This window comes from Leptopilina boulardi, unplaced genomic scaffold (assembly GCF_019393585.1).
Source record: "Leptopilina boulardi isolate dan_hultmark-lab unplaced genomic scaffold, ZJU_Lbou_2.1 LbouV2_392, whole genome shotgun sequence".
NCBI lineage: Eukaryota > Metazoa > Arthropoda > Insecta > Hymenoptera > Figitidae > Leptopilina > Leptopilina boulardi.
The window spans coordinates 3,086,272-3,103,880 of NW_026137965.1; the positions used below are offsets into that span (position 1 = coordinate 3,086,272).

The 17,609-nt window shown below is 21.8% G+C and overlaps 3 protein-coding genes across 4 annotated transcripts; all 3 read left to right on the top strand.

Annotated features, from left to right (window-relative positions):
• The first annotated feature begins 533 nt into the window (after positions 1-533).
• Positions 534-3,821, top strand: LOC127288656 (microtubule-associated proteins 1A/1B light chain 3A-like). Of its 2 annotated transcripts, XR_007844072.1 has the most exons (5): positions 534-718; positions 1,525-1,687; positions 1,928-2,119; positions 2,286-2,569; positions 2,669-3,821. XR_007844072.1 is itself a non-coding variant. In XM_051316255.1 (4 exons), exons 1-3 carry the CDS (start codon positions 676-678, stop codon positions 2,094-2,096), a joined length of 375 nt encoding a protein of 124 aa, XP_051172212.1. In that variant the 5' UTR covers positions 534-675; the 3' UTR covers positions 2,097-2,119; positions 2,286-2,661. The 2 variants fall into 2 exon arrangements, 1 of the variants encoding a protein (XP_051172212.1); XM_051316255.1 differs by lacking the exon at positions 2,669-3,821 and having other exon boundaries at positions 2,286-2,661.
• A 4,729-nt stretch (positions 3,822-8,550) lies between these two features.
• LOC127288509 (uncharacterized) lies at positions 8,551-9,991 on the top strand. Its single transcript, XM_051315991.1, has 3 exons — positions 8,551-8,771; positions 9,059-9,117; positions 9,610-9,991. Exons 1-3 carry the CDS (start codon positions 8,754-8,756, stop codon positions 9,743-9,745), a joined length of 213 nt encoding a protein of 70 aa, XP_051171948.1. The 5' UTR covers positions 8,551-8,753; the 3' UTR covers positions 9,746-9,991.
• Positions 9,992-15,380: 5,389 nt separating this feature from the next.
• On the top strand, positions 15,381-17,367 carry LOC127288512 (probable serine/threonine-protein kinase clkA). The gene is made up of 3 exons (XM_051315996.1): positions 15,381-15,727; positions 16,130-16,203; positions 16,409-17,367. The coding sequence occupies exons 1-3, from the start codon at positions 15,725-15,727 to the stop codon at positions 17,358-17,360; spliced, it is 1,029 nt and encodes a 342-aa protein (XP_051171953.1). The 5' UTR covers positions 15,381-15,724; the 3' UTR covers positions 17,361-17,367.
• The last annotated feature ends 242 nt before the right edge of the window (positions 17,368-17,609 follow it).

Genomic DNA, 17,609 nt, shown 5'->3' on the forward strand with positions numbered 1-17,609 from the left:
GATATGGGCAGGTATTTATGGCGGTCTTTTTCAATTTGAGGTTAAATTCTCTCTTGTTTAAATGCAAAAATTTTATATAATTCTTTAATAAATCTGTAATTTCATAAGCATTCTAAACGCGGTTTCACTTAAGAAATTAATGTTGATTTAATTGTCACCGTGTAATGTACGTTTTTCAATAAAAGAATAGCTGCGAACAATTACGCGCTTTACACTTGCGCAAAACAATATTTTTTTTATAACGCGCATGCGCATCTCGAGGGTATTTAACTCTCAGGAACGTAGCTATAATTTTCAGTGCCCTTGAAATTTAAAAAAAAATTCTTTTTGTTTTTTAACTACAATTTTTATATTATTTTTTGTAAAATAAATGTAAATGTACTTAAATTCATGTTATAATTAAACGTATTGTTTATTTTTGATGAAACTGTTATTTTTTTTGCAAAACTTTTTTTTTTTTGCAACAGTGTTGCCACTATAAGAAAGTGGACAATGTCAAGTGCTGCCCTCTAGTTACTCGCTTATCTAACCTAACCTTAACTTTCACAAAAGCGTCACTGTAGGTCAGACAGGCTTTATTTTGACAAAACAAATAATCTTGCGTTTCACAGCTGACATCGAAAAAAATTAAGTCGTAATACAAGTTGAATTATAAATTTAAAATAAAGAAACAAAATGACTTCGACAATGAAATCATTTAAAGAAAGGCGAACCTATGGTGAGTTATAGAATTCATTAATCTATAAAAAACGTTTCTTAGAAAAATGGAAAATTGTATATACAAAGAAAGTTTACACGCAATAATTTCTTTTGATAAATATCAAACACTATTGATAAATTTATAATTCATGTTCTTTATTGTCATTAATTATTCATAAATTGTGATTGTATTATAATTTTTTTGTTTTATTAATTTATTATGTTTGACTTTGAAAAATTGGACTCGTCTTGATAGTTAAGTAATTATTGAGGCTTCTCTATATAACTAGAAAGTGTCAGTAGAATAAAATTTAGAAAATAGTTTTAGTTTTTAATTTCTAAGGAATTTGATTTATTTTTAAAGGAGATTTTTATTTAAATAAAAAATATTGATATTTGTTAGATATTGTTATTGATTTTAAATATAGAGAAAAATATATTCAAAATTTCAAATAATGTAATTCCGAAAGTGACATTTTATCGAGAAGAATGGTGATTTATGAAGCTGTGTTTTATTGCACAATAAAGAACTTATCTATTAATTACTGTTATAATGATTAACTTTTTATTAAAAAAAAAAAATGTTTTCCAAACATCAAAAATTTTATTAAATTTCACTTTCTTTTATAGAAAAAAACTTTTTATAAAAATAGGAATTATCAATTTTATTTGATAAATTAAAATCTAAAAAAAGGTTAACCTTTGATCTTTTATTTTTTTTTTGTTACTAATCACTATTTATCGAAGCAAAAAACTTATTATTAATTTTTTTAAAAAATTTATTCAACTTGTTTTTTTAATTATATGCAATTTTGTGTTAATTAGCACAACGTGTAGCTGATGTAGAGCTCATAAAGAAACAACATCCAAACAAAGTTCCTATAATTGTTGAGAGATATTATGCAGAAAAATTATTGCCACTTTTGGATAAATCGAAATTTCTAGTTCCTGATCATCTACCAGTTGCAGAACTGATTAAAATTATAAGGTAATTTTTTTTGAAAATTATATTTTTATATAATTATTGATAAATAAAATTTTATTTTCTTTTTATTTTTCAAAAAATAATAATTTAGTTTTTTATTTCTTGTGTACTTTTACAAAGGATTTTTTTTTTTAATGGTAATTTGAAATAAAAATGATATTTTTTTAATTTCCGCAAATAATTTCTTATTTACAATGACTGAGAAATAAATTGCGCATTAAATGATAATGACAATTTTTATAGACGTCGATTGCAACTAAATCCAACACAAGCATTCTTTTTATTGGTGAATCAAAGGTGTATGGCTAGTGGTAGTATGACTATGGCTCAACTTTATCAACGCGAAAAAGATGAAGATGGCTTTCTTTATATCGTGTTTGCGAGTCAAGAAGTTTTTGGCCACTTAGAGTAAGAATTTTTCCCTTTTTATTAAAGGTAAGATTTTCTATTTTATAGAATTTTATTGTTACCATTTAAAAATATTTTTTATAATTATTATAAATTATAATAATTTAATTTAATTATTAATTATTATTATTATTAATTAAGATTGTAATTTTTTTATTTTTGAATTTATAATATTTGATATTAATTTTTTCAGATAATTGTACAGCTTTTTAAATTTAATTAAATATTTTGTTTTCTGTCTAATAACGTCAGAATTTCTGGGTGTTAAAACTATTACAAGTTTTGCTTGTAAATAAATGGTAAATCCACAATATTAGAAGTTGGAGGAATTTGTTATATCAAGAAAAAAAAAGCCTTCTTCAGAGACATCGTGCAATTTCCAATTAAATTGATTGCAGGAAATAATAATTGTTCTTCATGAAATAACTACTGAAAAAATAAGTTTTTTTTTTTAGGAAAATTTGATTTTAAGATAATGTAAGTAGTTAATTTTCATTATTATTGAATTGTAGGAAAGTGTGTACGATTGACACTTACCTAAAAAGAATATATTATTATTATTATTATTATATATAGAGAGAGAAAGAAAGGAAGAGAGAGAAAATGAAACTGTGAATTATCAAGCTCGTGTATCTATAAAAAAAAATTAGATATACCAAAACCTAACTATGACTATGAATGTTTAACTTTAAAGACGATATTACATTCTAAGATTTTAGGATAGAAAAAAATAGTGAAATATTTGCGTGACTTATAAGTCGTATTGTATATAAAGATGTCCTCTTTAAAAAAAAAAAAATTTTAATCAGCACAAACTGAGAAAAATGCAAAAAATACAGATTAATCACAAAAGTCATGTCATTTCCAAAATATAAATTTTAAAAGTGAGATTTCAAGACACGTAATGTACCTGATAAACAGTCATTGTTTTTTTTTCGTTCCAAAGTATATATATATATATATAGCATATATATGTGTGAAAACTACTAGTAGTTTTAATCTCTGATCTGAAAATGCGATATTTGCTCCTTTTTCAAGGATATTTAGATAATTTCAAAAAAAAAAATTTAAATAAACTGAAAAAAAAGAGTTGAGAAATAATTTACGATTTTTTATCCCAATGTATATTTAATTCATACTGTGTAAAAAGTTTTCTTCTCTTTTTCAAATGTATGTAGTTTAATATATATGCAGAGGACACAAATCTATATGATAATATTATAAGTGAGCATTATCTTACGAATTATAAATTCGTAGAATTTAATTTTTTATTTAAAAATTTTTTTTTCATAAATTTCGAATTTAATTTTAGTTCTCAACGATTATATATATATACAATTTTCTCTATAAATATTTGTGAGCAAAATAATTTTGTGATGTTACATTATATTTTTAACTTTATTTTTAGTTTTCGTTTATATAATATTTGACAAAAAAAAAAAAAAAAAATGATACTTTTAATTTATTATATTGACAATGTAAAACATATTGTGCGAAAAATGAGTCATTTTCTATATATATATGAATCGAATTCTGAACAGAAAGTGTATATTTTTTTATTGCGAAAAAAAGTACACATTATTGTCACCGATATAATTGCGTATAATTCAGAAATAAAATAGAAAATGAATATATAAATATAGAATTTTTTTTTCATATTCTATTATAAAATAGATCTATTTATTAGTACATTTAATTTTTAATGACAATATATAATAAATAAAAAGTGCTGTAAAAAAAGGTGGTCGTTTATATATTACCCTATATTTTATACTTATTTTGGCCTAAATTAATAAAAATAGTAATAATAAATTGTAATTTTTAGTTTTTTTTTATAATTATTAAAAATAACAAAATAACATTCTAATTAAAAATAATTTGTATTAAACTAAAAAAAATAATTTAATATTTGTTAGGAATTATCAAATTTTTATATTAATTAATAAAATTAGTTAGTAAAATAATTTTATTAACTAATTAATAGAAATTTTTTTAAAATATTGTTACAATAACAATAAATGTAAAAATTGAATTTTTTTATTCTTTAAATATAATACAATTTTGAGAGAACAGTAATATATTAATAATATAAATAAAGCCATTAGGCCAAACACTGGTTAACATCATTTACCTACTAAATTAAATGATATAAATAATAATTATTATGTAAAAAAATATATATAGATAATAGAAATATTAACCTCTCAATTTTTTTTACTGTTATAATATTTTAGTATATTTGTGATTTTAAATAAGCGCGGTTCATAAATCGATATATCGTAAAAATCGATTAAGTTTCTTCGATACTCCGCTAGAGTGCGCGCTACAGCGTCGCTAGCGCGCTCGCTCATTGGACGCTCGCATCAGCCAATGGGACGCAGTCTGATTCTTGCGTTGGGTGAGTGGGGCGCGAGCGGAGCTCAGTCTGGCGTTGGCGCTCGGAAGGGTAAGTACTGGTTCAAGAGTGGAGCTGCCAACCTACACGCAATTAAGTGTTTGGTTTTGAAGGCCCATTTTTTGTTCCCTTGTTCAGTAGAAGTGCATTCAATGATGAATAATAATTTTTATTTTCTTATATTGAGCTATTCGTTTGCGAATTCCATTAGATATGAATAAAAATAATTTGTTGCTTGTAAGTATAACATCGTGCCAACTTATTTTAACCAAAATGTAAATTATTTAACAAGGGAACCGATTATTTATCCTTCCGATGCTAGCTGAGCTTATTCGTCCATCAAAAATAAATCTGTTTTAAGTCTTAATAAAAAGAGTGGAGTAAATTAAAATTAGTGCGCGGAGTGTTTTGATTATTGTGAAGCAATTTAATATTCGATGACGTGAAAAATTGTTAGTTTTCTAGTGTTGTGCGGTTTATTAAAATTTCCCGAGTGTTGATTGAGATTTTGAAATATGGTGTGTTAAAGACAGTGCAGTGATTCCATAGGAGAGGATAAATGAAGAAAAGTCTTTTGGAGGAACGTTATCGCTTCGCCCAGGAGGAAGGGTCAATTTCGTCAACGTGGGATTCGCCGATCGGCGAGTGTTTTTTTTTATTTAATTCCTTCCCTGTTTGAGTTTTCTAAAATCAATTAACAGTTTAATTATATAAAATAATTTAAAAATTAATTTTTTAGACAGAATTTTTATTTTATGAATGTTGGCATAATTTTCTTTTTTTTCGAAATATATCACATTTATTCAAATGAATATAAAAATTTACAAAACAGGGAAGGAGAACAGCAACATAGTGACGCCATTGGTACAATGTATTATTTTGTAGTAAAGTTTATTATACTACATAATTTTATATTTTGCCAATGTTTTTCTTTTTTGTCTATATGTTTATGTATTATTTTGTTTAATATTTGATCTTTCGTAATGTTTCTTTTGATTCAAAGTAATTTTTCTCTTTTTCAAAACTGAATTAAAATTTAATTTTTATTTTTCTCTTTTTTAAAACTAAATTAAAATTTGATTTTTAACATTATATGAATTTTAATTTCATTAATAATGCCTATAGTTTTTTCATTAAAAAGTAAAGTTAGTGCATGAAAAATTTTGAAATCAAATTTTTTGATAATTTCAATTAGGTAGGTACTAATTTGTTATTTACTTTTCAGCAATTTTAGTGATTTTCGATCTTAGATCTCGGTTAACCTGTTAACGTTCCGGGACGTTAACCCCTAGATTTTTTGTTTTAAATATAGCTATAGGTAGGGAAATCCGTAACAGATTTTTTTCGCTTTAAATATAGTTGTAGGTAGGGAAATCGGGAAATCGTTTACACTAGGTTTTTTCGTTTTAAATATAGCAATAGGTAGGGAAATCGGTATAATGTCACAATAACTGGAGTTATTGAAAATATAATTTCATTGATACTTTTATCTTGTCACTATGTTGCTTAATATATTTTTTTAAATTTTCGAATCGTATTAAATATTGTATTTTTTTAATTTAATTTACAGTTGATTATTTTATAACATTAGATGTTATTTTAATTGTTGTACAAGTACTTTAATACTTGCAATATGTTTTTATATATTAATTTTTACGTTATTTAATTAATTATTAATTAACAAAATTAAACATTAATTATTAATTAATTAATTATTAATTTAATTTCATTATATTTTAAATATATTATTTTTTTGAATGATATATTTATTTCAAATTGACATTTTATTTTTTTTTAAATGTATAAATAAAACACAATTTACATTTGGAAATTATTGCAGTGTAAAAAATTCAATTTTTAACCTTTTGAATCATTAACAGTTATATTTGAATAAAAATTACCACTTTGACAGTTGATAATAACATAACCTAAAATTTGAAAATAGTTTCTTACTGTCAAAAATTTTAAATCTTTATTCCAATGCAACTATTGATTCAAAGTGTTAAAAATAAAATTGCAAACACTTTTACTGAAAAATTGTTTAATTTAAAAATTGTTTATTTATTTAAAAACAAAAAAATAGAAGGCTAGATTAATTTTTTTTACCGTCTGTCCAAATTCTAAAATTAATGTTTCAATTTATTTTGACAATGCTGAATTAAACATTAATTTTTGTTCAAAAAACAAATTAAAAAATTAAAACCAATTTTTATTTATGTTAAAATTGATTATTGATTTTTGGCATAATAAAAATGCTTATAAAGATTATACATACTTTTTTTATTTTCAATATTGCAAACAAAATTGTAATTTAAAAAAAAACGCATATATCTGATAAACTTGAACTTGTAAACATTTTAAAAGTCAAACACGCTCCACTGGTTCTTCACTCCAAGAAGCGCAATATTTCTTATTCTGCTTTCCATTTCTCTATGATTTCTCTCTTTAATTGCATTTATAAATATATACATCTGACTACTTCATACCTTCAATTTAATAACTTCTTGCGCGGGAGATAAATAATTTTGTATATTCCATTACATTGATGCGCTAATGTATCATTTCGTATTCTTTCATTCTTTTTATTGAATTTTAATGATTTTTTTACTTTTTTTAATTGTGTATTAAACCAAATCCACTTCTGGGCCGAAAGGCTGAAGCTTAATTAATAAATAATAATATTGAATTTTAATGAAAAAAAAAGAAAAATGAAAAGTATTTAAATTCAAATAAAAATTAATTAATAAAAATATTAATTAAATATTAATATTCCCTTATGAAAATTTCTTATAAGAAATAATAATGTTAAAGCTGAAATGTTTTCAGTATAATGTTTTTTGTATAATATTTTCGCGATTATGAGCCAAAAATTCTGAACGTTCAAATGAACAAAGTATTTTTTTTTCAATTTATAAATTATTAAAAATTATAATGTCAATGTTAAATAAAACAGTGAATTAAACAAATATTAAATTAATAACTTCTTTTAAAATTTTTTAATACAATATTTTGTAATAAAATTCGTACTTAAAGAAGGTTCAAAAAAATTTTTTGTTCATTTGAACGTTCAAAACTTTTGGCTCATTCGCGATTATAGGTAATTTTTTATAAGAAATTCATTATAAAATTTTTTTTCTCAAATAATTATAAAAATATAATTATTAGAGACTCTGTAATGAAATCATTACAATTTTATAATTATGAAAATGTAATTATAGAAAATAAAATTTTTCACGTGCAAAAATTAAAATATTATAAAATTAAAATTACAAAAATTTAATTATAGAAATTTTGTATTTTACTGATAACTATATATAGTTTTGTAATTTTATATAATTAAATTTTTGTAATTTTAATTTTATAATATTTTAATTTTTGCACGTGAAAAATTTTATTTTCTATAATTACATTTTCATAATTATAAGATTGTAATGATTTCATTACAGAGTCTCTAATAATTATATTTTTATAATTATTTGAGAAAAAAAATTTTATAATGAATTTCTTATAAAAAATTACCTATAATCGCGAAAATATTATACAAAAAACATTATACTGAAAACATTTCAGCTTTAACATTATTTTCTTATAAGGAATTTTTATAAGGGTTATTAATAGTGATTAAATATTATTTTAATAAAAATTAATTATTTTCAAAATATTAATTTTTTACTTAATTCAAAACTATATAAATTTATAAACAATTAAAAATTACATACTTTTAATTATAAAATAAAAAAATAAAAATTATCATTGAAATTCGCTGTTACAGCAAAATACCTTTATTTAATTAAATTAATCAGCGGATAAAATTAAAAAATAATGAATATTAAAAAAATAATTTCACGAAGAGTGCGCGCATACATTTTAAGTTCGTGTTATTTAATTATAATAGCAATGTTAATTTTTGTCTATAATAATTTGTTTGGAAATTTTCATTTTCTATAATAAAATGGATGAATCTGAAAATTTATAGAAAATGAGAGTTCCTCTCCCTTCTTTTTTTTTTTAACCGGAAAGAAATTTTCTGCTATATTGTTATTTAGAGCGCGAGTCGGGTTTTGCGCTTTTAATTGCAAATTGATTTTAGTCTCAGAAAAGAAGTGAAGTTGGGCGGAGTTTCTTTGTTACTGGACATGCCTGGCTAGTTGCTCTTTAAAGTATATAAAGCTAGAAATTGATGTTTCTTGATTCAGTGTACTTCTTTTAATTGCCAGGAATCTTCTGTTACACTTCAAATTCAATAAAGTACGAAATTCGATCGAAATGAGCGGCAAGATCTTGGTAAGGTGCTTATGGAAATCAACCAGTGCTGAAATTTATCCAGAAAAGTGTAAAGTCTTCAAAAAATGAAAATTCTTATTTTTTGACTTTATTTTTATTTTTTGTTTTTTTAAATACAAAAGTGAGTGTCAGATGAAAAATGTTGGTAATTAAAAAAAACAAATTATAGAATATTTTATTTGTTGTGAATTTTTTTTTAAATTTTTATATAAAAAGTTTTTTAGTAAGTGAATAAAAAGTGATTTTAAAAGTTTGAAAAAATTTTAAAAACTTTCTTATTTTTCCAGTTGCAGTTTAGTTTGGCATTGTTGGTGTTGGCAATTCTCTTGCAAGAAGAAGTTCAAGCGTATGTGTTTTAAAATTAATTAATTAATTAATTTTAATTAATTATTTTTTCCAAAAAGGCTTAAATCATTTATTTTTTTAAATTTTGTAGAAAAAAAATGTTCAAAGTTTATTGAAAAAAGTTCAAAGTTAATTATTAATAAGTGAAATAAATTATTAATTTAATAAAAAAAGGATTAGAATAATTTTTTTTTGAAAAATATTTAATTTGACCAAAAGTCAAAGAAATGAAAAAAAATTCAAAATTAATTATTAATAAATTGAATTATTAATTTAATTTATTAAACTAAATGATTTTTGAGTAATTCTGTAAACTGAGAAATTATTAATTTTACATGTAAAATAATTATGAAACTTTGAACTTTATAAGGTTAATATATAAAAAAATAATGATTAGGAAAATTATTTTTAATTTTAATAATATAAAAGATAATTTTTAATTTTATTTTAAATTATTAATTGTTAAATTTTTATTAATAATTACATTTTTCAGGAAGAAAGTGATAATTCACGTACCATATCGTGTAAAAAATGTGAAACATACGCACACAATTTTCAAAATTATTCCACATCAAGAGAAAAAAACTAACAGTCACAGTTATCTAGGAGGAGGAGGAGGAAATTATTGAAATAAAAAAAAAAAACAAGAAAATTGGAAAATTAGTCAAATTAAATTTCTCACAATTTATTGAAACGAATCCAAAGATAGTGAGCACCTCGTACAAATCAAAGTTGTTATTTTTTTTGTAATATTGTGTATCACTGCTGTGTTAATATAAATATGTGTATAGAAAATTGTTTAAAAAATATGTACAATAAATTAAAAAATCTTAGAAAAATGTATTTCAATAAATCATTATTGTAAAGCACTTTAATAAATAATATTATTATCTGTGTTATTTTATTAATTTTTTGTAATTTATTATTATTACAATGTGAAAAAATATTTTCTTTGTTTTTTTTTTTTTATTTTAATTAAAATATTTTCTTTGTTTTTTTTTTTATTTTAATTAAAATATTTTCTTTGTTTTAACCAAATTTATTTTCTGGAGTAAAATTTTTTATTCGATTAACTTTTAGTAGTGTGAACAAAAATTTTTTTTGTTAAGCGTACTAAAATTTGTTTGAGACAAAAATAAATTTTATTAAGGTAGAAAAAAGAGTTTTGTTGCATAAACTAAATTTTTTTATTATCTAAATTTTTTCACTATATATAATAATAAATTATAAAACCAATGGTAATAGTAAAATAATAATAATGAAAACAAATTTTTTTATAATTATATAATAATTTTTTATTTTGACGATAAAATTTTTGGTTAATCTTATTTTTGCAAAGGAATTTTTTTCTTGTGAATTGAAAAAAATAATTTTGCCCCTAACAAAAACATAAATTTAAGTTTGTAGTGAATTTTTGTTGTACGAAACATAATTTTTGTTTGAATAAACCAAAACTTGGCTAACACAGAAAAAAAACTTTTGTTGGACCGATAAAAAAAAGTATTGTTTACAAAATATCAATCAAAAATTTTTTGTTACTAAAGTAAAATATTTTTTTTTATTGTATAATAATAATAAACATAAGAATTTTAATCAGTTATTATTTTTATTGTCTCACTGTACTTGTATAATAAATAATATTAATAATTTGATAATTATTTGTTTTTAAATATTTTCCATAATACCAAAATTATTTAACTTTAATGGAAAAATTGGACAAAATCGCGGGACAAAAGTTAGTCCAACTCCATATTTTGGTACTTTTAAATAGAATTTAATAACTAAAAAGTACATCAGTGGAAATTTAAACAATTTTATTTTTACTTTTTTAAACCATTCAAATAATAATTTAAATAAATAAATAATCGTATTTCAGTTTTTAATCTATATCCCAAAGGCAAATAGTGATTCAAAACGACGAAAATAAAATTGTTATACTGAAACACTTTTTAATTATAAATTAACTAGCAAAATTAAACGCGCGCAAGCGCGCCAAATTGACTATTTAATTGTTTCTTATAAAGAAATTAAAGATTAATATTATCAATAATAATTTAATTTACGGAGTGGCTATTTCGCCCGTCGCGGGCGAACTAATTCATTTCTGTTATTTCGCCCGTCGCGGGCGAAATAGATACGACTGTGTGAACTGGCTATTTCGCCCGTCGAAATGAATGTGTTTTAGAAGACGGGCAAAATAAGAAAAATAGATTATTTCGCCCGTTCAAGATAAAATCGAGTATCTGGAAGACGGGCGAGTATATTATTTCGTCCGTTTATAGACAGCTGTTTTTTAGATAATGAGAAAAAATAATTTTACTGTTTTTAAATATAACAAATAAGATGGATAGAAAAAAGACGTCTGAGTATAGGTCTAATATTATTTATTTATATCTTTTGGAGTATTTGGTTTAATAAAATAGAAGAAATTTAAATAAAAAAAAAGTTCTTAAAAATTCTTAAAATTAATACTTAATTATTTTCTATTTTTTTTCAAAAAATTTTATTAATTAAAGTTTTGAGAATATTTGTAACATACAATTTGTTTGTAATTATTAACTTGAAGATTTTTCAAATATTTATTTTACACGTTTTTGAGACGTGACTTTAAAGAATAATAATTATTTAATCATAAGAAATTGTATTGGAAAAAAAATTAATATATTTATAGAGGTATTAATTACTCTTGTTAAATAATTAAAAAAAATTAATATTTTATAGTAATGGTAAATAAATATAATTAAAATTATAAAAAAATTAATCTAATATTAAAATTATAAATTATAATTATTAAATTTAACTAATGAAAATTACGATGTTGAAGTCGAAAACAATTAAAATTGATCGTCATCGATTTAAAAATATTAATATTTTTTCAAATAATTAATAATATTTTTTAATATTTTTTATAAATTTTTCTATTAAAAATTGTTGACGAAAAAATTGCAAAAAATTTTTTCTTAAAAATTGAAAAAATCATTTTAAAAAATTTTTTTCATGAAAAATGAAAAAAAATTTTTTTAAAATTTTGTTTATTAAACTTTGGTAATAAAAATTGTGGATTTTAATTTTGTAATTTAAATAAGAATTCAAAAATCGACTATTTCTGAAATTTTTGTATATTTGCATCTCTAAATTCAACGAGTAAATAAAATTGAAGACAATCAAAATAAAGAATGTCATATGAACTACTTTCGATACCAAATAGATTTTCAAACAACGCACCGTCGTTTTCAATATTTAAAGAATATACTATACAGAGTATAATCTCACATTGATATATAAAACCATGATTCTGCTGAGAAAGAAATCAGAAAAACCCTTTTTTTTATCGAAACACAAAAAATTAATGAGACCATCAAATTTGTTTATCAAATATATGATATTTAACATAAATTGCAAAATAAAAGTTAAAATAATTTTAGTTTGTAAATTGAAATATACAACAGCTGTTTATACCTAGCGGGCTAAATATTGTATTTTGATTATTTCGCCCGTTTTTGTTTAAACATTTCACGGACGAAATAATATACTCGCCCGTCTTCCAGATACTCGATTTTATCTTGAACGGGCGAAATAATATATTTTTCTTATTTTGCCCGTCTTCTAAAACACATTCATTTCGACGGGCGAAATAGCTAGTTCACACAGTCGTATCTATTTCGCCCGCGACGGGCGAAATAACAGAAATGAATTAGTTCGCCCGAGCGGGCGAAATAGAAACAGCCTTTAATTTATTAGAATATTATTACATATTAAATGATAATAATAAAAATTATATTTTTACAGGCCTCGGATTATACGACTTTTTCCGATTTTTTTTTCAAAAATACGACTTTTATCGACTTATTTTAATAAAATGCGACATTTTTTTTTGCATTTGAAAAAAATGTAAATAAAATACATTTTTTTAGTATAAAATGATTCTTCACTAAATTAATTATTTTTAATAATTTTAATGAAATACATCACAAATTCAATTATATCAAAATTATTTTTCAATTAAAATTTTTATAAAATTTAACAATTGTTTATAATTAAAAAAAAATATCACAATAAAATTGAATTATTTTTTAAAAATTTCAATTCAAAGTAAACTAAAATTCAATTATTACCCGAAATTTTAATTCATAATCAATTAAAAATCAAATAATTATCAAAAATTTTCAATTTAAAATTTAATTATTTACCAACTTTTCAATTTAAAATGAAATAAAATTCAATTATTTTCTAAAATTTCTATTCAAAATTAATTATCCAAATTTTCAATCAAAAATGAACTTAAATTAAATTATTATCCAAAATTTCAATTCAAATTCAATTATTTCCCAAAATTTTCAATTCAAAATGAATTGAAATTCAATTATTTTCCAAATTTAAAATCAAATAAAATTTCATTATTCTCAAAAATTTGAATTCAAAATTAATTGAATTTTCAATAATTTGAATTTAAAAGCATCTAAAATTTAATTATTTCTAAAATTTTCCATCGAAAATTTTTTTTTTGAAATTTAATAATTTCAATTATAACTCTAAGGAAATTCAATTATTTTTAACTATTTTAATAATATTCTTTGAAAATTCAACTATCTGAAACAATTTTTCAATTAAAAATGATTTTCAAATTATTGTATTTTGTCCGCATTTTCTAATAAATTTTTAGTGAAATCATCTAAAATTTTAATTACAAAACACTTAAAGTTTCAATTAATTTCAAAAATCTCAATTTTAAATCTTTGATAATTCAATTAAATTTAAAAAATGTTTTCCAAAAATTGTTTGATAAATTATTTTTAGTTCTGTAAAATTTTAATAATTGTTTGAAAATTAACAATATCTTTTGAAATTTAATTATTTCTAAAAATTTCAACTTTAACCCTTCGAAAAGAATTATTATTAAAAAAAAAATTTTTTATTTAAAAATCTGTAAAATATTTTTGTTAAAATAAAAAACAAATCCACTTTTTTTGGAGTATAAATCGACTAAAACGACTTTTTGTGTCTTTAAGTTGATTCGAGGCCTGTGTTTTTATAATTAATATTTAATAGGTATTCGTTGGCCCCTGGTACCTTAAAAATAAATTTTTTTCAAATTACTATCTTGTACGAAATTTCCTGGCTCATCTTTTTTCTCATCATAAATTTTTTGTATTTGTATACAATTTTTGAATCAATATACAACTTTAAAAAAAATTTCGTTAGTAAACGAATTTTGGAATTTGGAATTTTAAAGAAACTTATTCCGAAATTTGGAAACACAATTATACAACTTTGGCAAAAATGAGAAAAAGAATAATTGTCAAAATTTGACACGTCATAAGATTACTATTCAAAAAAACACGTGAAATCAGAAAAGGCCAACTTCAAGTTAGGACAGAAGGACAGAACAAGCATTTTATTATTATATAATAATTTTTAATATAAAAATACGAAAAAAATTTTAGTTTTTCTTTTGTTCCACAAGAACAATGATTTAGTGTTTTTTTTTTTACTATCAAGATGTTTAATCTCTCGACATTTGAGGAAACAAATTTTCGTGAGATGACAAAAAACGATATTATAACAGTGAGAACAAATTTTGATAGTGATATTGTGTGTCACGTGGTGAGAAAATTATTTTCCAAGAAAAATAAAATTATAATTTCCACGCTCGTCGGAGAATAAAAAAAAAAAAAAACATGCATAATAATTGAGAAAGCAAACACTTTCACTGGACAATTTTTCTATAAATAAAAAGAAGATTAGTTAATGTTTTAAGAACTTTAACAATAATAAATAATGCATAACAATAATTGAAGCTAAGTATTAAGGAATTCATATCTAAAAACAAATATTACATTATAATAAATAATTCATTTTATAAAATCATTGCTTCCTTTTTAATTTTATAGACGTTATAAAAATATTTTATTTAAATAGATTGGGTTCTTTTTATTTATATCAATAAATATTTTTATTTGCCATTAAAATATTTGTCTATTTCGTATTTATTAGCTTATTCAAGATATAATGTTTTGAAATTATTTTTTATAATTTCCTCAATTTAATAAGAAAAAAAATTGAATTATTTAATTATTCTGTAATATAATTTTCTTTTTTATAGAATCTTTTTCGAAAATATTTTTCAAAATCGTATAAAAATTCAAAAAAAATAAATATTAAAAATATACATGAAAGGAAAATGAAAAAAATGTCTTTTTAAAAAATCTATTTTTTACGTCATATTTGAAAGTGAAAATCATTGTAAACAATAGTTTATTTAGTGACAATGAACTTGAGATATTTTCATCTCTCTCTTTTTTTCCTTTTCTTTATCTAATTCGCAATTTTTCAAGTTTCCATTAATCGCACAAGTGATGAAGCAAATCGTGTCTTTTATATTGAAACAAAATAGCGAAAGTGCTCATCATCCGTAAACAATCTGAGATTCTTTCACGGCTAGTTGACATGAAATTGACATCTATGAATCGATCTGTCAAGGGTAAAAAAAAGAGAGCTTATAAACCAAGAGACCATTCGATCAGTTCAATCGTTCTTGAGACGTTGTTCTTTGAACTCTTCAATATTTTTCAATCGGATTTTCTCAAATTTTTCTAAATATATTTAAAATGGTGCGAATTTGTGAATATGTGATTTTTATTTTGTTTTTTATTTTTTTTTAGTTATTAACAGTGTAGTGAATAAATAAATTTTTCTTGTATTTTTTTATTTAAAAAATAAAATTAAGCGATATTTTCATTAGAACAAATTCAGGTCGAATTATTTATAATGGCAACGATTTTTTATTGAGGAAAAATAACTTTGAAAATTAGAAAAAAAATGAAAATATCTGGAAAAAGTTAAAAAAAAATTTATTGAATTAAAAATTTATCTAAAGAAAAGAAATTACAAATTTATTTATTTGTATTTTTTTTTTATTGTTTATTGAACAATTAGTCAAATTTCAAATTAAATTATAGTAAAAATATTGTAATTATTTAATTTTATGAAAAAGTGATATTTTTTTAAATTAGTTACAGAGGATTTCACCCTTAATAATTCTTGTTTCGATGCAAGTGATGCTGAAAGTTGTCGAAGGAAAAACACAGTAAATATATTTAATTATTATTATTGATTATTGAAATATTTTTATAATTTTTTTAAATTAATTATATAATTAATTTAATTAATTGCATTAATATTTTAGTATTTTAATATTAATATTTATTTTTTATGTAATTATGTAATTTTATGTTTCTCTGATTTTATGTGATTTCTATTTTCTGAAGTAGGATTTTTTTTTCAATTTTCAGTGTCCATTTCAAAATTCATGTTCCGGAATTTATAAAGCATCACATTCACACAAAAACAATATTTCTTCACATTCATCCACTGCCAAAGGATCATCCAAAGGAACCTCCAAAAAAGGAGCCTCCAAAAAAGCAGCCACCAAAAAAAAATCACTACGAAGAAAGTAATTTTGAAGATTGGAATTCTTACACAAGTTACAATAATGAAAATAATCATCAAGAAATTGGAGAGAATGGCGAAATTTTCAAATCCGGTCACAATAAACAAAAATGCATCAAGGGCAATAATTATCAAAATGATAATTACGATTCATATTTTCCCACTTCGTATGAAAATATAAATCCAGAGGATTATTATAATGAAGTCTCGTTGCAGAATGATAATCATAATTCTAACTATAATCCAAATTTAAATTCCAATCCAAATTTAAATTCTAATCCAAATTCAAATTCCAATCAAAATTTTAATTCGAATCCAAATGATCATTATAATCAAAATTATAATTCTCAGCCAAATTATAATTCGAATCCAAATTTGAATAATTATAATTTTAATCCAAACGATAATCCTAATTATTCTAATAATGTTTATTCACAATATGACGCTGGACAAGATGTAACTGGTTATATGTATCCACCACAATATGCGATTCATGAGGATGTTAATGATATTCCTAATAATGAAATTGAACAATTTGATGTCTATGAGAATGGATATAAAAGGGGTCTCGAATCGGAAACAGGACATTTGATTACGAAAAATTTAAAAGATTTTTATGACGATAAATTTGAGGAAGCTGGCGAATTTGCGGAAAATGATGAACAAAGTGAAAATGATAAACATATTTCTGATTTGTATCAAGGAAATTATGATAGGGAAATCACACATAGAGATCGTTCAACTAATAAAAATGGACAGAGGCGAATTTTTTCTTCAAAAATAATTGTCAGATAATTAACATTTTTTTAGATTTTTATGTGCAATTTTGTTTTTTTTTTGTGTTAATTATTAATTTTTATGTATTATTATTTTGTATGTAATTAATAATTGTAAATAATTATTTTCAAATATTGTCGATTTTTTTTCCGAAAAATTCTAATATAAAGATTTATTAGAAAGTAATTTAGTTTTTTATGAATTCTTTTTTTTTACATTGTATACAAAAAATATTGTAGGATAAATAAAAAAAAAAATGTAAATCAA

Bases quoted from the DNA above. Each gene is read 5' to 3' on its own strand.
- LOC127288656 (XM_051316255.1), top strand. From the start codon at position 676: ATGACTTCGACAATGAAATCATTTAAAGAAAGGCGAACCTATG. The intron at 719-1,524 runs GTGAGTTATAGA...TGTGTTAATTAG, and splicing joins TAAAGAAAGGCGAACCTATG to CACAACGTGTAGCTGATGTA. The intron at 1,688-1,927 runs GTAATTTTTTTT...CAATTTTTATAG, and splicing joins GAACTGATTAAAATTATAAG to ACGTCGATTGCAACTAAATC.
- LOC127288509 (XM_051315991.1), top strand. The intron at 9,118-9,609 runs GTATGTGTTTTA...TACATTTTTCAG, and splicing joins TTGCAAGAAGAAGTTCAAGC to GAAGAAAGTGATAATTCACG.
- LOC127288512 (XM_051315996.1), top strand. The intron at 16,204-16,408 runs GTAAATATATTT...TTCAATTTTCAG, and splicing joins GTTGTCGAAGGAAAAACACA to TGTCCATTTCAAAATTCATG.